Source organism: Arctopsyche grandis, chromosome 7, assembly GCF_051622035.1.
Source record: "Arctopsyche grandis isolate Sample6627 chromosome 7, ASM5162203v2, whole genome shotgun sequence".
NCBI lineage: Eukaryota > Metazoa > Arthropoda > Insecta > Trichoptera > Hydropsychidae > Arctopsyche > Arctopsyche grandis.
The window spans coordinates 22,748,358-22,765,530 of NC_135361.1; the positions used below are offsets into that span (position 1 = coordinate 22,748,358).

General features: G+C 32.8%; 1 protein-coding gene across 2 annotated transcripts in view; it reads right to left on the bottom strand.

The window, feature by feature from the left end:
• LOC143914864 (uncharacterized) overlaps positions 1-17,173 on the bottom strand; it is an 85,411-nt gene that overhangs the window by 26,092 nt on the left and 42,146 nt on the right. The window contains exons 2-3 of one of the 2 annotated variants that reach the window (XM_077435242.1): positions 16,591-16,954; positions 7,824-7,996 (exon numbers count right to left, since the gene is read on the bottom strand). In XM_077435242.1, the coding sequence (XP_077291368.1) occupies positions 7,824-7,996; positions 16,591-16,748 (331 nt within the window). In that variant the 5' untranslated portion in view covers positions 16,749-16,954. The remainder of the gene's footprint in view (positions 1-7,823; positions 7,997-16,590; positions 16,955-17,173) is intronic. The other variant, XM_077435243.1, reaches the window with a different exon arrangement.

Sequence of the window (17,173 nt, forward strand, 5' to 3'; positions counted from 1 at the left end):
ACGGATTTACGATCCAACAATAGTTACAGACATAGTTAGAAAGTCTCCTTCGAAATTATATATATTTATATATTATAAATTACATATGTACTGTCTTACCTCATGAAAGCGTACATATTATATATAGCACGATTTGAACTATTTTTACTAGCCTCTTCTTACTTCACTTTCGATTTTTTCGTCTGACGAAATTTTTATCCTTCAAAAGAAGTCTACAAATGTACATGTACTCAATGTATAAGATATTTACATTAATACAGCTCTAATCTACACGCATTTTCTTCCTATACATTCAAAACCAGCCCCATAGAATTTTTAAAATACACCTTTCTCAGGTGAAAATATTGTACATAACATAAGGAGTCACTATTGTAATATTACATTTTAAATTTTCACAATGGATATTTATAGAATCTCTTAAAAGACATGCTTTCCTTTATCATTTAAATCTCTCGCATTCTTATTTAATACCGAAATATTCTTTACGCTTCGAATAATAAATTTGTAATACACAACTAAAAAACAACATTTTTTTAAAATACAGTAGCTTTTGAATATAAAAAAAAAATAAAGTACGACTTTTATTTGAAAATTTATTTTAAAACATCAAAACTCCGTTTCTGAAAGTTTTCGCGACTTAATTAATCTAATTGTATTTAAACGAAAAAATGTAATGATTTTCTTGTGTTATTAAAACAATTTTGCCTGCTGTATTTTTTCCAAGGTCAAGCTTTTTTTACATTTATTTTAAATTACGCACAAGTTAAGCTAAAAAAAATAAATTAAAACACGATACAAAAAATTAGGTATTTTATTTGTATAAGGAGGCATTTTTATAGTTAGAAAAATGCTACCAAATCACACGCAATTGATTTAAAATGAACCTGTGAATTGTAATAAATCTCGGAAAATATAATATGTTACAAAATTTTAACAGAATTTCAATTGAAGCTTACATATTATATTATAGAGTTTGCCTGTGGCATTTCCAGCTCAATATATGTACGTATCGTATATACGTACGTATGTATGTTTTAGACAACTCGTCAAAACCAATTGAAGCTTATATAACGGGACAGCTTTCTTACCAAAGCTGCCACCGCTGTGTGGAGTTTTCCATTCTGCGAGTTTTCCACACGGTCGAACCTACACAATGTATTTTTTCAACCCCCATCGATTTTCCATTCAACTCACGCTCGCCGAATGTTCCTTATCATGTGGAATACAAGAGTGCCATAAATTCGCAACCGCTATCTGACAAGCCCGGTACACACATTTTTTACGTGTAAAGATTTTCGCCGATGAAGGTCGCTCGAGGAAAAGCCGTGGAAAACACTAATAGAGCGCAGTTAATTTTTACATCATCGAAACGATAAACTTTCAGATCGTGCTGATAACTTCTCGGTTCATTTGCATACAACAAGCCGTTTATATTTATTTTCAGCGATGTTACGTGCTATTGTGTATTTACTCAATGGAATAGGAAGACGATACGTGCCGCTACAGAATCGTCTTTTACACAAATGTCACGCCCTGATTTATAAAAGGTATGAATTCTGAGAAATTGATTGTAATAAAGCGGAACAGAGGGTGTGGTGTAAATTGCATAACATGTGAGTACATTCTTATGTGTAAAACCTTGGCCTTTGCAATGGAGAACCATTATAACAGTGCAATGTTAAATATATTGCTACCCTTGCACGATACATTTCCAATGAAACTGAACGTACACTATATTATGCATATGCCAATGGCCATTTATGACTCGTGGAATAAATTTTAATGGAGAATACGTGCGATCGTTCGAGAATAAAATATAAGAAATACATTACTTTTTATGTATATAATTAAATATTTCATATTAGACAACTCAATGCATTGTATAAATGTATAATATATTTCCGAATACAAAAGTACTTGAATATGAATATTAAAAACATGTTTGAATAATAAATTGAATATAACATATATTATATAACAAGTGCCACAGGGAAGTTCACTGGCAGAGCTTTGCATACCAGTAGAGAAGGCCGTGGATAAAATTTGGTAAGCATCCGTTAACCGGAAGTGGCAGTTTACTATTGTTCGATTTTTCTTCCACTATTTTTTTCGACCCCTTAAACATGTGTGCTCTTCACGGAAACATTAAAGTATAATTCTTGTATCAATGTAATGAAAATAAAAAAAATAACTAAATTTAATAAAACGGAAGTGGGATTTTTTCCACTTAAAAAGGTCAAAAATGTTGTGGCTACTATTCTGTCCACACCTCAGAACGTACCGAGCTGAAAATTTATATTTGTATTCTTTATGTACTAGCTAATAAGGTTTTAGTCAGAATTCGTAAACTGGAAATAGTATTTTTTTTTTTAACAATATTTAATTATTTTATTTTGACCTTTTAAATTATTTCAATCTTCTTGATATTTATTGTGTATAATACTGATAGTGATTTTAAATAATAAAAAATGAACAAAATCCGACAACCGGAAGTAGAACTTTTGTCTTGCAAGTTTCCATACATTTGCGCTCAATTTGTATCGAAAATGCTGTCATAGCTATTAGTATTTCATAATGCTGCCGGTATGTGTGAATGTTTATGTACGGTTCAATATCGAATTTTGTTTTGTCACCTTCTTCTATTCCTCAAACACATAGACAAAGCCATGGGTTGGTCACATCCGAATGTTTTCGAATTAAAATACAAATATCCTACACAAATAAAGGATATTTGTATTTAAAATATCAAAATGTAGAAAATTTAGAGATCTCTCGCATCAAGGAAAGTGATAAGAGTGGTTTTGCATTTGTACAATTCGAAATATTGATAATCCGTATTTTAATATGCAAACTGTAAATACATACATATGGACAATAACGCTTATTTTCCGCTTCCACAAAATATTAACGCAGGATGAAAACTTTCTAAATATGTATGTACATATGTTCATAAATTGAAATTTTAGCTAACGTAACTTTACAACTTGGATAACAACCGATATTGGTTTATATATTATTTTATCCAGATTGCTTCATTAAAATCCACTCGCATTTATGATCACAATATGACGCTATGATTAGTATCTACATATATATAATATGTTACGAAAAACTGATAGCAGATCTATTTAAATACATATAATGCGGCAGTGCTAATGAATAAACTATTACAATATTTAATTTAAAACGGAAAATTCTAGTAAAAAAAAAATGTAAACATATCGATCGGAAGTCGGCTAATATGCATGCGAATTAAACCGTACCGTTGCTTATTTTTAAAACAAACGTTATCTTATCTCATTGCGTTTGCTTTTTATTCCATTTTTACAGTGCTAATGTCGGTCAACTCACTTATCCGACATTAATTCATTACGATAACATCACACACTGAAGCAAATCGAGTACGTACATATGTACATAATAGGTCATAAACGTAACGTTTCAATCGCACCAAACTGTCACGTCTGCGAAACGTAACCGTGAACGTGCTAAAAACAACACACCGACATTGAACTTCAAATCGGTCGAAAACCACCCCGGTTTCTTTTTATCTCCACGCCGAACTGAATTTTACTATCGATAAATACATTAGTGAGATTTTATCGCCGTTTCGTGACGACGGAAAATGTTTCGCTCGTGCAAAAAAAAAAAAAACAGTGAAAAAAATCGATGACGAGACTTCCCGTAAGGAAATTTACAGTCTTTTCACAGAGTGCTCCAGTACGTGACCATCCCCGTTTGAGACTCGGGGTGAAGAAGTTATATGGCACGTGCCAGTCTCGTATTGTAATTTTATTTTTGATATTTTTGCACGTGCACGACCCGAGTTTGTTTTATTTTCTTCATAGCTATTCAAATGAAGTATCACGGATGAGCGGCATTGTACCTTTGCCCTTCGTTGCCCTCGTGTTAATTCGTTTGGGACACCACACCGGTCTTATTGCGTGTTGGTTTTTAATATATAAGCTAAAAGTCTTTGAGGTAAATAAATTTGTAAATTTATTATCACGACGAGTGTTTATAACGAGCCGAAATTCAGACTTGAATCGAATTAGGTAAATAAGGCTAAATATTTTATATGATTAATCATTACATATATGAAGAAAATAATATTATCCTTGAAATTTTCCAGATATAATCTCTTATTTATAGCAATGAAAATCGTTAGGAATTTATTTTGATTAAACATATGTACGTATTTCGTTTTAATAAGGTACCTTATTATTTGCTCGAACCTAATTTGGGGATACATAATAAATGTTAAGTATCACAAATGTACAAATATAAACAAACATAGACACACGTGAATCTGTATTATTGAACTTAATTTCATAATATCATCATCAACAAAGATCGGCTTTGGAAGGATGCTTTTCAAATAACAATATACCGCTACATTAGTGTTTAAAGCAAGAGAGTAAAAAAACATGGTTTTACTAAGAAATTAACAGTAGTGAACCAGTTTCTATGCGAAAAGCATCCATCGATCGCCTAAGATTGGTAATTAAATAATATGACAATTCCTAAGCCTATGACTGATCATCGTCACATTACAGTCATTCACCATCCACTGTTGGATAAAGGCCTCTCCAACACGATTCGACAAAAAAAAATTGACAAACAAACTAGTTTGTTCACCCACAAACTGCTAGGCATAAGTTTTTAGTAATCTCAATCGTTTGTCCCATACTCTATGTATTATCATCATCATCTACAGCCGCTCACCATCCACTGCTGGGTGAAGGCCTCTCCAACATGCTTCCACTCGTCTCTGTTTCGCGCAACCCTCGTCCATCTTACCCCACACATTTTCCTAATTTCGTCTACCCATTTTCCCTGCGGTCATCCTTTTACCCTTTGGCATTCTCTCGAGTACCATCTAGCACTTCTTTTGTCCACCTTTCGTCCATTCTTCTAGCTACGCGACCCGCCTATTGCCATTTCAATATCTCCACTCTATCTACTATGTATATCCACTACCCCAGCCATACTTCTCAACCATATATTCTATTTCCTGTATTTCCTCGTTCTGCCAAGGATACAGCGTTTCATACCTCTTTGGGTGTATTGGACTTTGGACGTTCAATATCTAAGTTTCACATCCATACACCATCACTGGCAAAACACATTGATCGAATATCTTTTCTTCAGGCAGTAGCATTTTTAAATTGAAAAATTGCATTATATAAAAACCTTGATATGCCGTATTTATTCAAAATCCTCCCTACAGATTGATATGCTAAGTACTATCAATATGATTTTTTTTTAAGACTGCGAAATACCCAATTCCCAAGAGTTTCACTCAGGTACCTGCTGGGTAAGAATTTCATTATACGGAAAAGTGTCGAGAATTTCAATCAGAAGTGTCGAATATTTTATATATCATATAATATCATAGATATCATGTAATATAATATGAAATCCCCCGAATTGATATAATAACGTTAATCTTTTGTAGTTGTAAAACATATATTAATTGAATCAGCAACCGTGTGTGTAAAATAATAAAATTTAAGTGCCATCGTTTGAACGTCGAGTACAAAGTATATCAGTTACTTTTATCTCCATAAAGTGCAGATTTATAGTTTCGATTATTGTTACTATTTTATGCGTCACTTTTCGAAGGCATGAACGTTTCGGACAGATAACGTTTAAAACATGACCCTCCGTCTATTTCTGGTCTTGAAAATAAAGATAGCGAACGGACGCGAAAGAGAGTGAAAACTTCCATATGGAATTACACACTAAACGGCGAACAAAATACGAGAAGCTTAAAAGAAATCGATACGTTTCCAGTATGTTAGTTACGCTAAAAGCTTTAGCGTTTAACCAGTATATAGTATGTACTTAGTCGTACTGTTAGACAATGCGATTAGTTTAACAGGATCAAAGGCGTACGTGATTGTTTTTCTTTACATATGTACATACATATGTGTTGATAGAGAGATTATATATATTTTATATAGTGAGGTAGAGAAACCTAACTATGTATTTTCAAAATTAAATACCACAATGAAAATTCCTTTGTCTTAGTTGATAATTATTATCGGTAGGAAGTGAATAGAATGTTATTTTACATTCAATAGAAATGTATATAGTCTGTGACGCACTAACCACACTTTTGCTATACATAAATGTTTTTCAAAATATTGAACCACAGCGATCGTTTTGTTTCCGTTGCTTTGATTTCCATCTGTATATATATGTAAATGTGTGCATATATAATAAAATTATGAGAAGAGCACATTTAGCAATTTTTTCCAAACAATGATATGCTTTCCAAAATTATTGGAGGCAGAGAATTTTTCAATGATTCAAACGTCTCCAAAGTAGGGAAGATTGATAATGAAAGGACCTTGATTGCCGGTCAATGGTAATGAATTTCACAGAAATGAATATTGTTTTTTAACAATAACAAATCTTTCTCTCCACTTGATCTGGCATTTCAGGGTCGTAATTTTGCGCAAAAGATTATTTTCGTTAGAAAATGTATTTTTTTTATGTTTTCTGTCAAAGCAAATAACTTGATTTAATATTTTATTGTAATACTTTGAGGACGTCGTTAAATACGCCAGTTATCGATGATTACGTGATTTTATTTTTGCTGTAATTTGATATAAGCTGTGAATACATATTTTTATTTTTACATTATTTAAAGTCATCTATTACGACAGAAACTGCAGAAAAATATGAAATTCAACTTTTAAAACAACAAGAAAATTTCAAAATTCAAAAAATTAACAAAAATGAGACGAAAAAAGTACAGTGAATGTGAAATAATGGGAAAACTTGTTTTTTATTGTAAAAATTTGCTTTTGCGATTCAATCTTCTTTGATTTATGAAACGTTACTATTTTTATTCTTTCAGATGTTGAATCAATTTAAAGTTTTGTAAAAATCTTTTCTTATTAATTTCAATAAATAATATTGTTTTAAAAATATACCAATATATATAAATAATGAGATAAAATCAAAATATATCATTGTAAACGAAACACACATATGTACATAGACAGATACAAAATTTTCACATAATTTCATGGGAAAATTTGTGTTTTTTAAAACTCTATTTATGCAAATCCAGAAGAACAGTTTATTCATGTTTTGATATCAATTTCTCTTCGTAAAGGTTCCTTTTATTTATTTTTACGATCGGTTAAACGGTATTTGTGAATAGTTTTATAAAAATGACCCTTTTATGCTACCTCTCCCCTAAATGAAATCCCGTATTTATTTATTGCACTAATCATGTACGATTGGTATAAAAAGCACTACTTTGATTTGTTTGATTTTTTCGAAGAAAACTCCGATTTACTTGGTATTCCAACAGAAAAAGTTTGATAGTCTAATTTTTTGTTATAGAGATAGATGTACATAGAATAAAAATATATATGTAACTCGAAACTAAAGCGAAACATGTACCAGTCTAATAAATACTTGACTCAATTAAACAATTGCCTGTGCTGAGGCATAAAGGACAATGATTTTATTTTAAATCATTCATTTCTAAAAATAATAGATTGAAACTATAAAGATATGAAGAAAGTACTAAACTACTCCAAACTATCAAATAAAATCACAGGACTCTTCGATATTACCGATTCAATGCTCTAAAGTGGTAAGAGTTGTAGAGGCGTTCCATTTATAAAGACCTACCCCCACCCCATGGGAAAATGCGCACGGTATGATCATGTACTGATCAATGCTTCTGCGCATCTTTTCCGAGGTGTGGAGGGGGCCTTTATACCAGGAACGACCCCTAAATACATTTAAATAAATATTTTCTGGTATAAAAGGGTTCATATTTAATATATTTTATTTACCTGTTAGAACACAGCCGACTAAGAGGAATAAGAAGCCAAAGATGGGCAGCACTAGCTGGCAGTTGGCGGCTACCACCACCCCCGCCACCAGAAGGCCTCCTTCTATCTTTTCAACACGAAGACGGGCCAGAGGGGCCGGACAGCAGGCTCGTACTCCACCTCCACTGCTACCCCTGAAACAATCAATACTCTGTATTAGGAGAGGGCTTCACCCGACTCAACTATGTATGTCCAATGCCTGCCATTCCCCACACCCGGACCCAGACAAAGAGGTCCTTCAATAATCTCTACACAGACAATTCAAACACTTGTGATAGCAGCCCGTCAATCGAAAGCGCTGGAACAAGGTTTCCCAGCCTCTCGGGTTGCGGCCCAAAATTTGAATAGCACACATGTACATATGTGCTATTCAAATTTTGGTGCATATGTGCTATTCAAATATTCATATCTGTGCTATCGTTGTGTCTGGACGTGTTAAATCGTTCTCATTCTACCATGGAGGATATTGTTACTATAAGCCAGAGAATACTCGCGGACCTTTCAAAAAAAGGATCTGGTGCCAATGTCCTTACCAAGGACAGGGTGCGATACATCAGCGACGAAATTAAAAATATAGTATCCATCGCACGCGTCGCTTTTAATAACCTGGCCTCGCTAAAAATCGCTGTGGAGTCCCTCCAGACTATCCACACTGATGTCGGTGAAATAAAGAGGATGATGTGTCGTCCTTTTCCAGCAGCTCTGGCTCCAGCTGTTTTTGTTGAACCTACAACTCTGCAATCGGGCGAGGTAACATTACGAGAACTCTCCACACTGTCAACTGAATGTAACAATACTACAGTACATAAACAAACACCTGTCAGATGCCCGTATGACGTTATAGCGGCATCCTCTACCGTTTCACCTCCGCCTTATTCAGCTTCAACTTCACTCGCGTCTGCTTTAGCTTCAGCATCTACTCCTGGGTGTGCTACTGTTTCTGCTTCTACTGTTTCTGTTTCTGCTTCTCCTCCTTCTCCTATAAAACCTGCGAAATCTTACAGTCAGGTCGCAGCGCTATCTTCTACTGCTTCACCTCTGCCATCTTCATCTTCAGCTACACTTACATCAGCTTCTGCTTCAACATCTGATTATGTTCCTGTCTCTTGTGCTCCTGCTTCTGCTTCTACTGTAGATCCTTCAAATTCGTTCAGTCAGGTCGCTGGGACTTCTTCCGGGAGACTGCCATACACTCGTGGATCTGGAGCACCTGATAAAACTTTACAGGTGGCCACTATTCCGAAATTGAAGAATGTACACGTTTTTAATTTGGCAAATAACTGCACTTGTGATACTGTGAAACAGTTCGTATTAAATAAAATTAAAAATAAAAGAATCAACGTTTCTCAGGTTGCTAAAACTGACATGTGCTCGTCATTTAAAATTAGTGTAGATACTGAAACTTTTAATATAATTATCAATCCTGAATTTTGGCCTATGGGTACTGGCATAAGAGAATGGTTATTTCTCAAAAAAATCTCTTCGAAACCGATTGCCCAAACCCGTGACCCGTAACATTAAACTTTATTATCAAAATGTGCGGGGTTTAAATACAAAACTCAAGGAATTCTACAACAACGCCGCTTCTAGATCTATTGACGTCCTTGCTATTACTGAAACATGGCTAAACTCATCTGTACATGATGCCGAAGTACTTGACAGCAGTTTCAATATATATCGCCATGATAGATCTGCCAGAGGTGGTGGTGTTCTTCTAGCAGTTAAAAATGCAAATATTATTTCGGTTGAAAGACTTAGTCATCTTGAGGACATTCATGAATGTGTATGGCTAAAACTAAGATTTGTTAACATTCCTTTTTTTATATACATATGTACTATTTATTTTCCACCAAGATCTCCACCAAATATTTATAAGCGATTTTTTGATTTAATTATATCTAATTATTCACATTTAAGTAATGGTCGCATTTTTATATCTGGAGATTTTAATCTGAATTCTTCTAACTGTTTTCCTGATGACCTTAATTTTTTTATATCTTTATTCAACTTAAAACAAATTAATACTATTCGAAACTATTTTAATAATTCCATGTTGGATTTTCTATTAACAAATTTAGATTGTCAGAATATTATTATTTCAAATTCAGTTGATTCCTTGGTTCCTGAAGACAGCTATCATCCTGCTCTTGATATTCATTTAAAATTAACTATAACTTATTCCTCACTTCGTTTAATAAATAACTGTCTTAATACCTCTGTCCTAAATGGATGGTTATTTACAAATGTTGATTTCAAATATTTAAATGATATTCTTTGTAATTGTCAATGGGAGCGAGTTTATGAGTGCAAAGATGTTAATTTGGCCCTCTCTAATTTCTATGACATTATATATTCTATTTTTAATGATTGTTTTCGGTTGAAAGGATTAGTGACGAGTAAAAGGATTTATCCGCCTTGGTTTACTAAAGAAATTATTAATCTCTTAAAAAGTAAATATCAAACACATAAACTCTGGAAGAAATCGAGCAATCCTCTTATCTTAAATAATTTCCGTATTTTACGTACGGAAATTAAGAAATTAATTAATAATGCATATAATGTTTATGTAGCTGATTGTGAAAGTTCCATAGTTAAAAACCCTAAGAAATTCTGGAACTTCATCAATTCTAAACGTGTAAATCGTGTAAAGTCGACCATTATGTACAATGATTCTGGATTGTTAGAGGGTGATCAAAACATTGCTAATGGATTTGCCGACTTTTTTAAATCAGTTTTCAATAATCCTACTGATTCCATGGAACCTACCAATGACTCAGAATTTACTTTCCCCACTTTAGCGATTAATCATCTTGACTCTTCCGATCTGAAATATGGCTTTCTAAAGTTAAAAAATATTTATTCTTCCGGTCCTGACTCCATCCCTAATTACATCCTAAAAGGATGTGAGGTTAGTCTCTTAGAACCTTTAAAATTCATTTTTAATTTAATTCTAAGGAACTCTTCATTCCCCAATTTATGGAAATGCTCTAAAGTAACTCCTATTCATAAGAAGGACGATAAATCTTGTGTAAGGAACTACAGACCAATAACTATCTTGTCAGCGCCAGCCAAAATGTTTGAGGTAATATTACACAGATACATTTTTAATCACTTTCAAAGTATGCTCATTGATCAGCAGCATGGCTTTCGTCCGGCCAGATCAGCTATTACCAACTTGTTATGTTTCTCTAATGACATAACCAGCACTTTGGATTGTAATAATCAAATGGATGTAATATATACTGATTTTGAGAAGGCGTTTGATAAAGTTGATCATAAAATTTTGGTTAGTAAATTAAGTTTTATTGGATTTACTTATAATCTTGTTGGTCTTTTTATTTCTTATTTACAGGATCGACGTCAATTCGTTAAGTTTGGGAGTTGCTTTTCTTATGAGTATGTTGCCACTTCTGGGATTCCCCAAGGATCAAATCTTGGCCCTTTATTATTCCTAATATTTATCAACGATATTCAATCTTCTATTCACCATTCTAAATTTTTATTATATGCGGATGACTTAAAAATCTATAAGAGAATAATTGATTTACCTGACGCTCTTTATTTGCAAGAGGATTTGAATTCTATTTATGAATGGGCTAATGTTAATAAACTTCCCTTCAATATCCTAAAGTGTCGGGTCATTTCTTACTCTCGTTCTCGTTCTCCTATTAATTATCCGTATAAATTTCATGATTCTCTTCTTCAGAGAGAATTATTTATATCTGATCTGGGAATAGTCTTCGAAAATAGTTGGAGTTTCAACATTCACATTGAGAATATCTGTGATAGGGCAACAAAAATCCTTGGATTCGTAATCCGTAATTCGTCCGAACTAGGGCTCACTGCCATTCGTCTCTTATATTGTACATTAGTTCGCAGTGTGCTCGAGTTTGGCTCCATTATATGGTCTCCCTATCAACTTCGTTACTCTCTAATGTTGGAACGAGTCCAAAGGAAATTCCTTAGGTTTTTATATCTGAAGACATTTGGATTTTATCCATATCTGTTCCCTAGTGCCTTTGTCTTGGGATCTTTGGGTTTCAACTCCCTGGCAAAGAGAAGAGATTTATTTCTTGGGAAACATTTCGTAAAATTACTTAGAGGAGAGATTCACAATCCCACTATCCTGGAGAAACTAAAATTCTGGGCCCCGGAAAATCGTAGAGTTTTAAGAAAACATGATATATTTTTACCAATTAGGGCTAAATCAAACGTGCTCATGAACTCCCCCCTCTCGAGAGCTGTTCGACTCCTCAACTTACTGGCACATTACTTGGACCTATTCGATGCCAGTTATGTTGAGTTGGTGGAACACATCCTAAATAGCACGATATAAATTTTTCAATCTTATTTCTTTGTTTTTATTTTGTGTACATATTTTTTACTTGATTTTTATTATTTTTTTATGATGTTTTTTTTTATTTATGATTTTTATTATTTTCTTATGTTTTTTTTTTTATTTATGATTTTTATTATTTTTTTTATGGTGTTTTTTTTGTAATTTTTATGATTTTTATTATTTGTATTAAAATCACATTGACGCTTTGGGGCAACCTGTCAAGTCTCTGTGGTATTGATTTTTTAAAATAAAATAAAATAAAATAAAATAAAATATACATATAGGTATATTTAACATATCTAGACGTGTTTTATAACGGTACTCGAATTAAATGAAGTGCTAAGTCAAAGTTCACATTGCGTGATGAAGTACATTTTTGGGCGTAGTTCTTTAGATAGATGTGTAATATGTACATATATGTATAGTCAGTAGTGTCATTTTGGGGTGACTTGTCTTTGGGGGAGTCCCCTTTTTAGTGATGGAAATAAATTATTGACAACACATTGTTTTTTTAAACGTACAAAAATAGACTGTATAAAAAAATACCATTTTGTATTAAAAATTAAGCATTAATTATCCAGATGCCAACTAAATTATAAAAAATCTTAATCCAATCTTGATTGGATTAAGAGTTTATTTACGAAAATTTGGATCATTTTATTAATAAGAAACGAAATACACTAAAAAACAAAAAGAAAAAAATTGTATTATATACAAAGTATGCCTTTGTATTAATTATAAATGATCTACATAAGGCGCGTTATATTTTAAAGTGGCAGAAGTTCAATTTTCAATTCCAAAAACACTATTTCTGTTTAACTTAATTTAATCACTTCTTTTAATTCGAAATGTCCGGAGTCTTGAAAAAGCAGACTAAACGTATTACAGGTCACCAGTATTTTTATTAAATATTGTTAAACGCAAAACACTACATTTAATGTTTTGGATATTTAAATGATTTACATATGTATGTCTATTTTTGAATTTGTATCGAATTTTAAGTTTGTAGATGCTGGAATAATAAAGATTTTTCCTTTCAGGCTAATTTACGAGGTATACATAAATTACTTTGAAAAGAAAAACCTGAATTATTCCAGCTTCCAAAAACTTAAAATTCGATACAAATTCAAAAATGGACACATGTACAATATCTGTGCACTAATCCATCGATATGTACGTTAACAAAGCAATTGTGTGTATACTAAGAAAACAAACTAAAAATGAGATTTCCGCAAATGAACTTTGATGTAATTATAATCTCAAGTTTAGTTAAAGTTTTGTTCCGTATTAAATAATAAGAACAACTATATATTAACAGTAAGAATTTGTTCATATTTTTTTACTATTATCCGTGAAAATATGTGCATATGTTCACTTGCAATAAAATCTTCGATATACATTTAGGTCACAGTTGATGAAAGTTTAGAATCCGTTTACATAAAGTGGCTTCAATGATTTTTAGGGCAAGGTGTGGCACATCGACAATCGAACCATGCCTTTTTTTAATTTTAACATAGGCGTACTTGTGTGTGCACGTGCAATGGACCATCTGTCTGTCAATTGCAACGTATCAACCACGTGTCAAATTTGAACGATTAAATAAATCAATTTATACCAAAAGAAACAATGTGACATTATCCAAATACATACACATATATAAAATCGGCATTCGCCCACCATACACAAAACTCGTATGGGTGGATGAACCTGATTGCGATGGTCAGGTTGAATCTTGAATTTTCAGGTCTGACAACTTATACGAGTGTATAAAAAATAAAAAATAGTTTCTCGAACAATCTTTAGATATATTAAAATAAAATTGTATAAGCGCTTCAATTTTACAATGAGTCAAAGCGAATCTGGTTTTTTATGTAAATAAACCAATAACAAGCCATACGTCAGATATATATGTATATATGGATTCTTGCTGACATGTTGCACTTGTTCGACCACTAGTAGACCTAGTCAGGATATGGTGTTATGGAAGTGTATAGATAAGATACGTATGGTGAGCTAGGAGTGGTGTGGGTGTCATGGTAGTTGCTTTGTCTGGGTTTAGTCGAGGGCACCGACCGACGAGACCAGAACGACATGTGCAACCGGTGGACACCAGATATGTGAGACAGGGATCCCATAACTGATCACTCACCTGTGGCAGACGAAATCAACAGGTGATTGATCAGCCAAAAAAATAAATAACGCCTGTTGGTCGCAGACAAACTTCGACCTTTAGATAGGCGACACATGCTCGATTAGTAGGCAAGCGGTAATTTGATCCATGGACGTACATACATATGTAGATGTTTGTATGCACATACATATGCATGTAAGATGGTAAAATACATAGCCTCTAATGTCGATGGTACTTGTTGCAATTTTAGAATTGAATATTATAGTGGAAATGATGCAATACGCCCGCTTACTATGAGCTCAACTTTGCCGATAAACAAGCGTAATGATAAGAATACACTGTATCGAATGGCATGGGACGATGTCGTAGTTTCCAGCTGTGATGGGTGTATTTTCATGTAATTGTGATCTTATTAATTTGATCCTTAAAGTTTCCTACATTTTTTCAAATATGAAAATCACTGTCAATCCCATGTCAGTACAAGGTTAAAATATCACGGAAAACATTCAATGGGGAGAATTTTGCCCTAGATAGTGACAGTATAAATTTGTAGTGCTAGCGTTTGTTTTACATCTGTAAAATTACTAAAAAAAAAACACGTCCCGCGTACCACTCTGTGTCTGCACCTTAGTGTATATGTTACAGTTGAAACGTATCTTTTAGTTATAATACATCTATTTTGACTAGTTGGAATATATTCCATTTAACCTAGTTCCAACTACCGTTATAGTGGAAGTGTATTTTCAGTTGTAATATATTTTGACTAGTTAGAATATATTCCGTCTAACCCCCATAAGTTGATTCATATAGCGAATTAAATTTCAACTGAAAATTCAATTCAACTATAATTTGGTACCAGATAAGATGGAGATGTTAGGTTTACGTGCAAACGTCACTAAACTAGTAATTTGAATTGGAAAGTCACATTTTTGTTTTGAACACATTTTTAGAGTTATCGTAATACGGTACTCATTACCTTTATTCGTAACATCTAGCAAATATTAACGCATTATTGAATTCTAAAGCATTCTTAAAAACAACACATCTGTCAAAACTCAACTTTCATATAATATTACAACTGGTGCACATTGTTGAAAGTATATTTGCGCTTGCAGAGATAAAATTTACTAGTTGAATTGTATTCGAATATGAATGACCTAAAACTTCAGTTGGAATATATTACAACTGAAAATACACTTGGACTATAACATACATATGCAATACACCTGATAGAAAAAGGCTGTATAAACTGATTTCGAAATATGTATGCATGCATGTATTATACGGTGCATTATATACAAAAGTGCAGAAAAATTATCAATTGAACTAGTCTCAATATGACCACACTCACTCAACTAACGATTTATTGGAGTAAATCGAAAAATTCAAGTAATTTTAATATAATAGTATAATGTAGCTTTTGATAAAATTAGAGAATCATTAAAAAAAAGATTCTCAAACACAAATAATTTACAGATTTTTTAATAAGTAAAACTGTTGTTTGTATTAGAAAAAAAATTATGTTCGGATTGTTCGTGTATTTCAATGTACGTTCCACATTTCCCATCAATAGGCCGAATAATTGAGAGGATACTGTATTATAAACACACATATGCTGCGGTCTATAATTAGCTTGTAATATAAATGGAACTACAAAATGTAATCCATACACACTTTTTATCAAAAAAAAAAAAAAAAAAAACAGTTTTAAAAATCGAAGCGATATATTATATAAACTATTGGAAAAGTTTACAGCTTATTAAACAATTTTCATACAATGAATAAAGCTTTCAAAGATTATCCAATATGTATGTAAATGTTAACAAACAGACTATTTAAATTTAACAATTTCTTTCATATTCTTTTTGTGCATTTTTTTTCAAAGAACGTAATTGATTTCACCGGTCTAGACATCTCTGTAGTCGACTTTCTTCTTTCGTCGAGAAGAATGAAACAATTGTTTATTTTTTCACTTGAGATTGTAAAGATTGACAGCATAAACGCTGAAGAAAATTTCATTGAAATCGTTCCCAGATTGACGTAATAATATCACCACTTACAATAATATCTTCAAATCACGAAAATAGTAATTCGTTTAATATAAATTGCAAATTGATCCAATTCACAGTACTTAATGTAGAAACGGCCTATGAAAACTTCAATCGGATAAGTCACTTTTACAAGAGAAAAATTTATTCATTCCATTGATTGATAAAAGCACACATGGAAATAATTTACAAAGTTTTTAGTATCGTTACCGTTTTTGAGGGTCTGTTGGACTGGTAGCTTCGATTGGCACAGCTGGAGGTTCTTGAACGTCGGGTTTTTCTTCAGTGGGTTTTTCCTGTTGCTTTTCCTTTCCGAAGAGAGCGACCAACATGTTCCGTGCTTTCTCCTTTATCCTATTGAGATGCATTTGAAGTGGGGCACCTTAACCGCACCAATTAAATGCACGTGAGCTTTTCGCCCAACCACCTCCAGGATTCAGAACAATGTTGTTGCATCACGCCAGCACTAAATTGTTCAAGTTCAACTAATATCTGACGATAATTGGTACCACTTTTTAATTTTGAATCACACCAAGGTTTCACATATCACTTATTCCTTCACAAAAACGATTTCCTGCATAAAAAACACTATGTATTTAGATTGGTTGCGTTCATGCATGCATATAAAAGTACATGCACATGTATGTACATATATAATACGTATACGTTTTTAATTCAAAGGAGAGCTTTCGAGGCGATGAAAGTTTTGCGAGCGTGCAAATGTTAATCTATCAACGTCAAATTGTACCTTGATGAATTTTCTGAGCTCGTTACAAGTTAATGTGAAAACTTT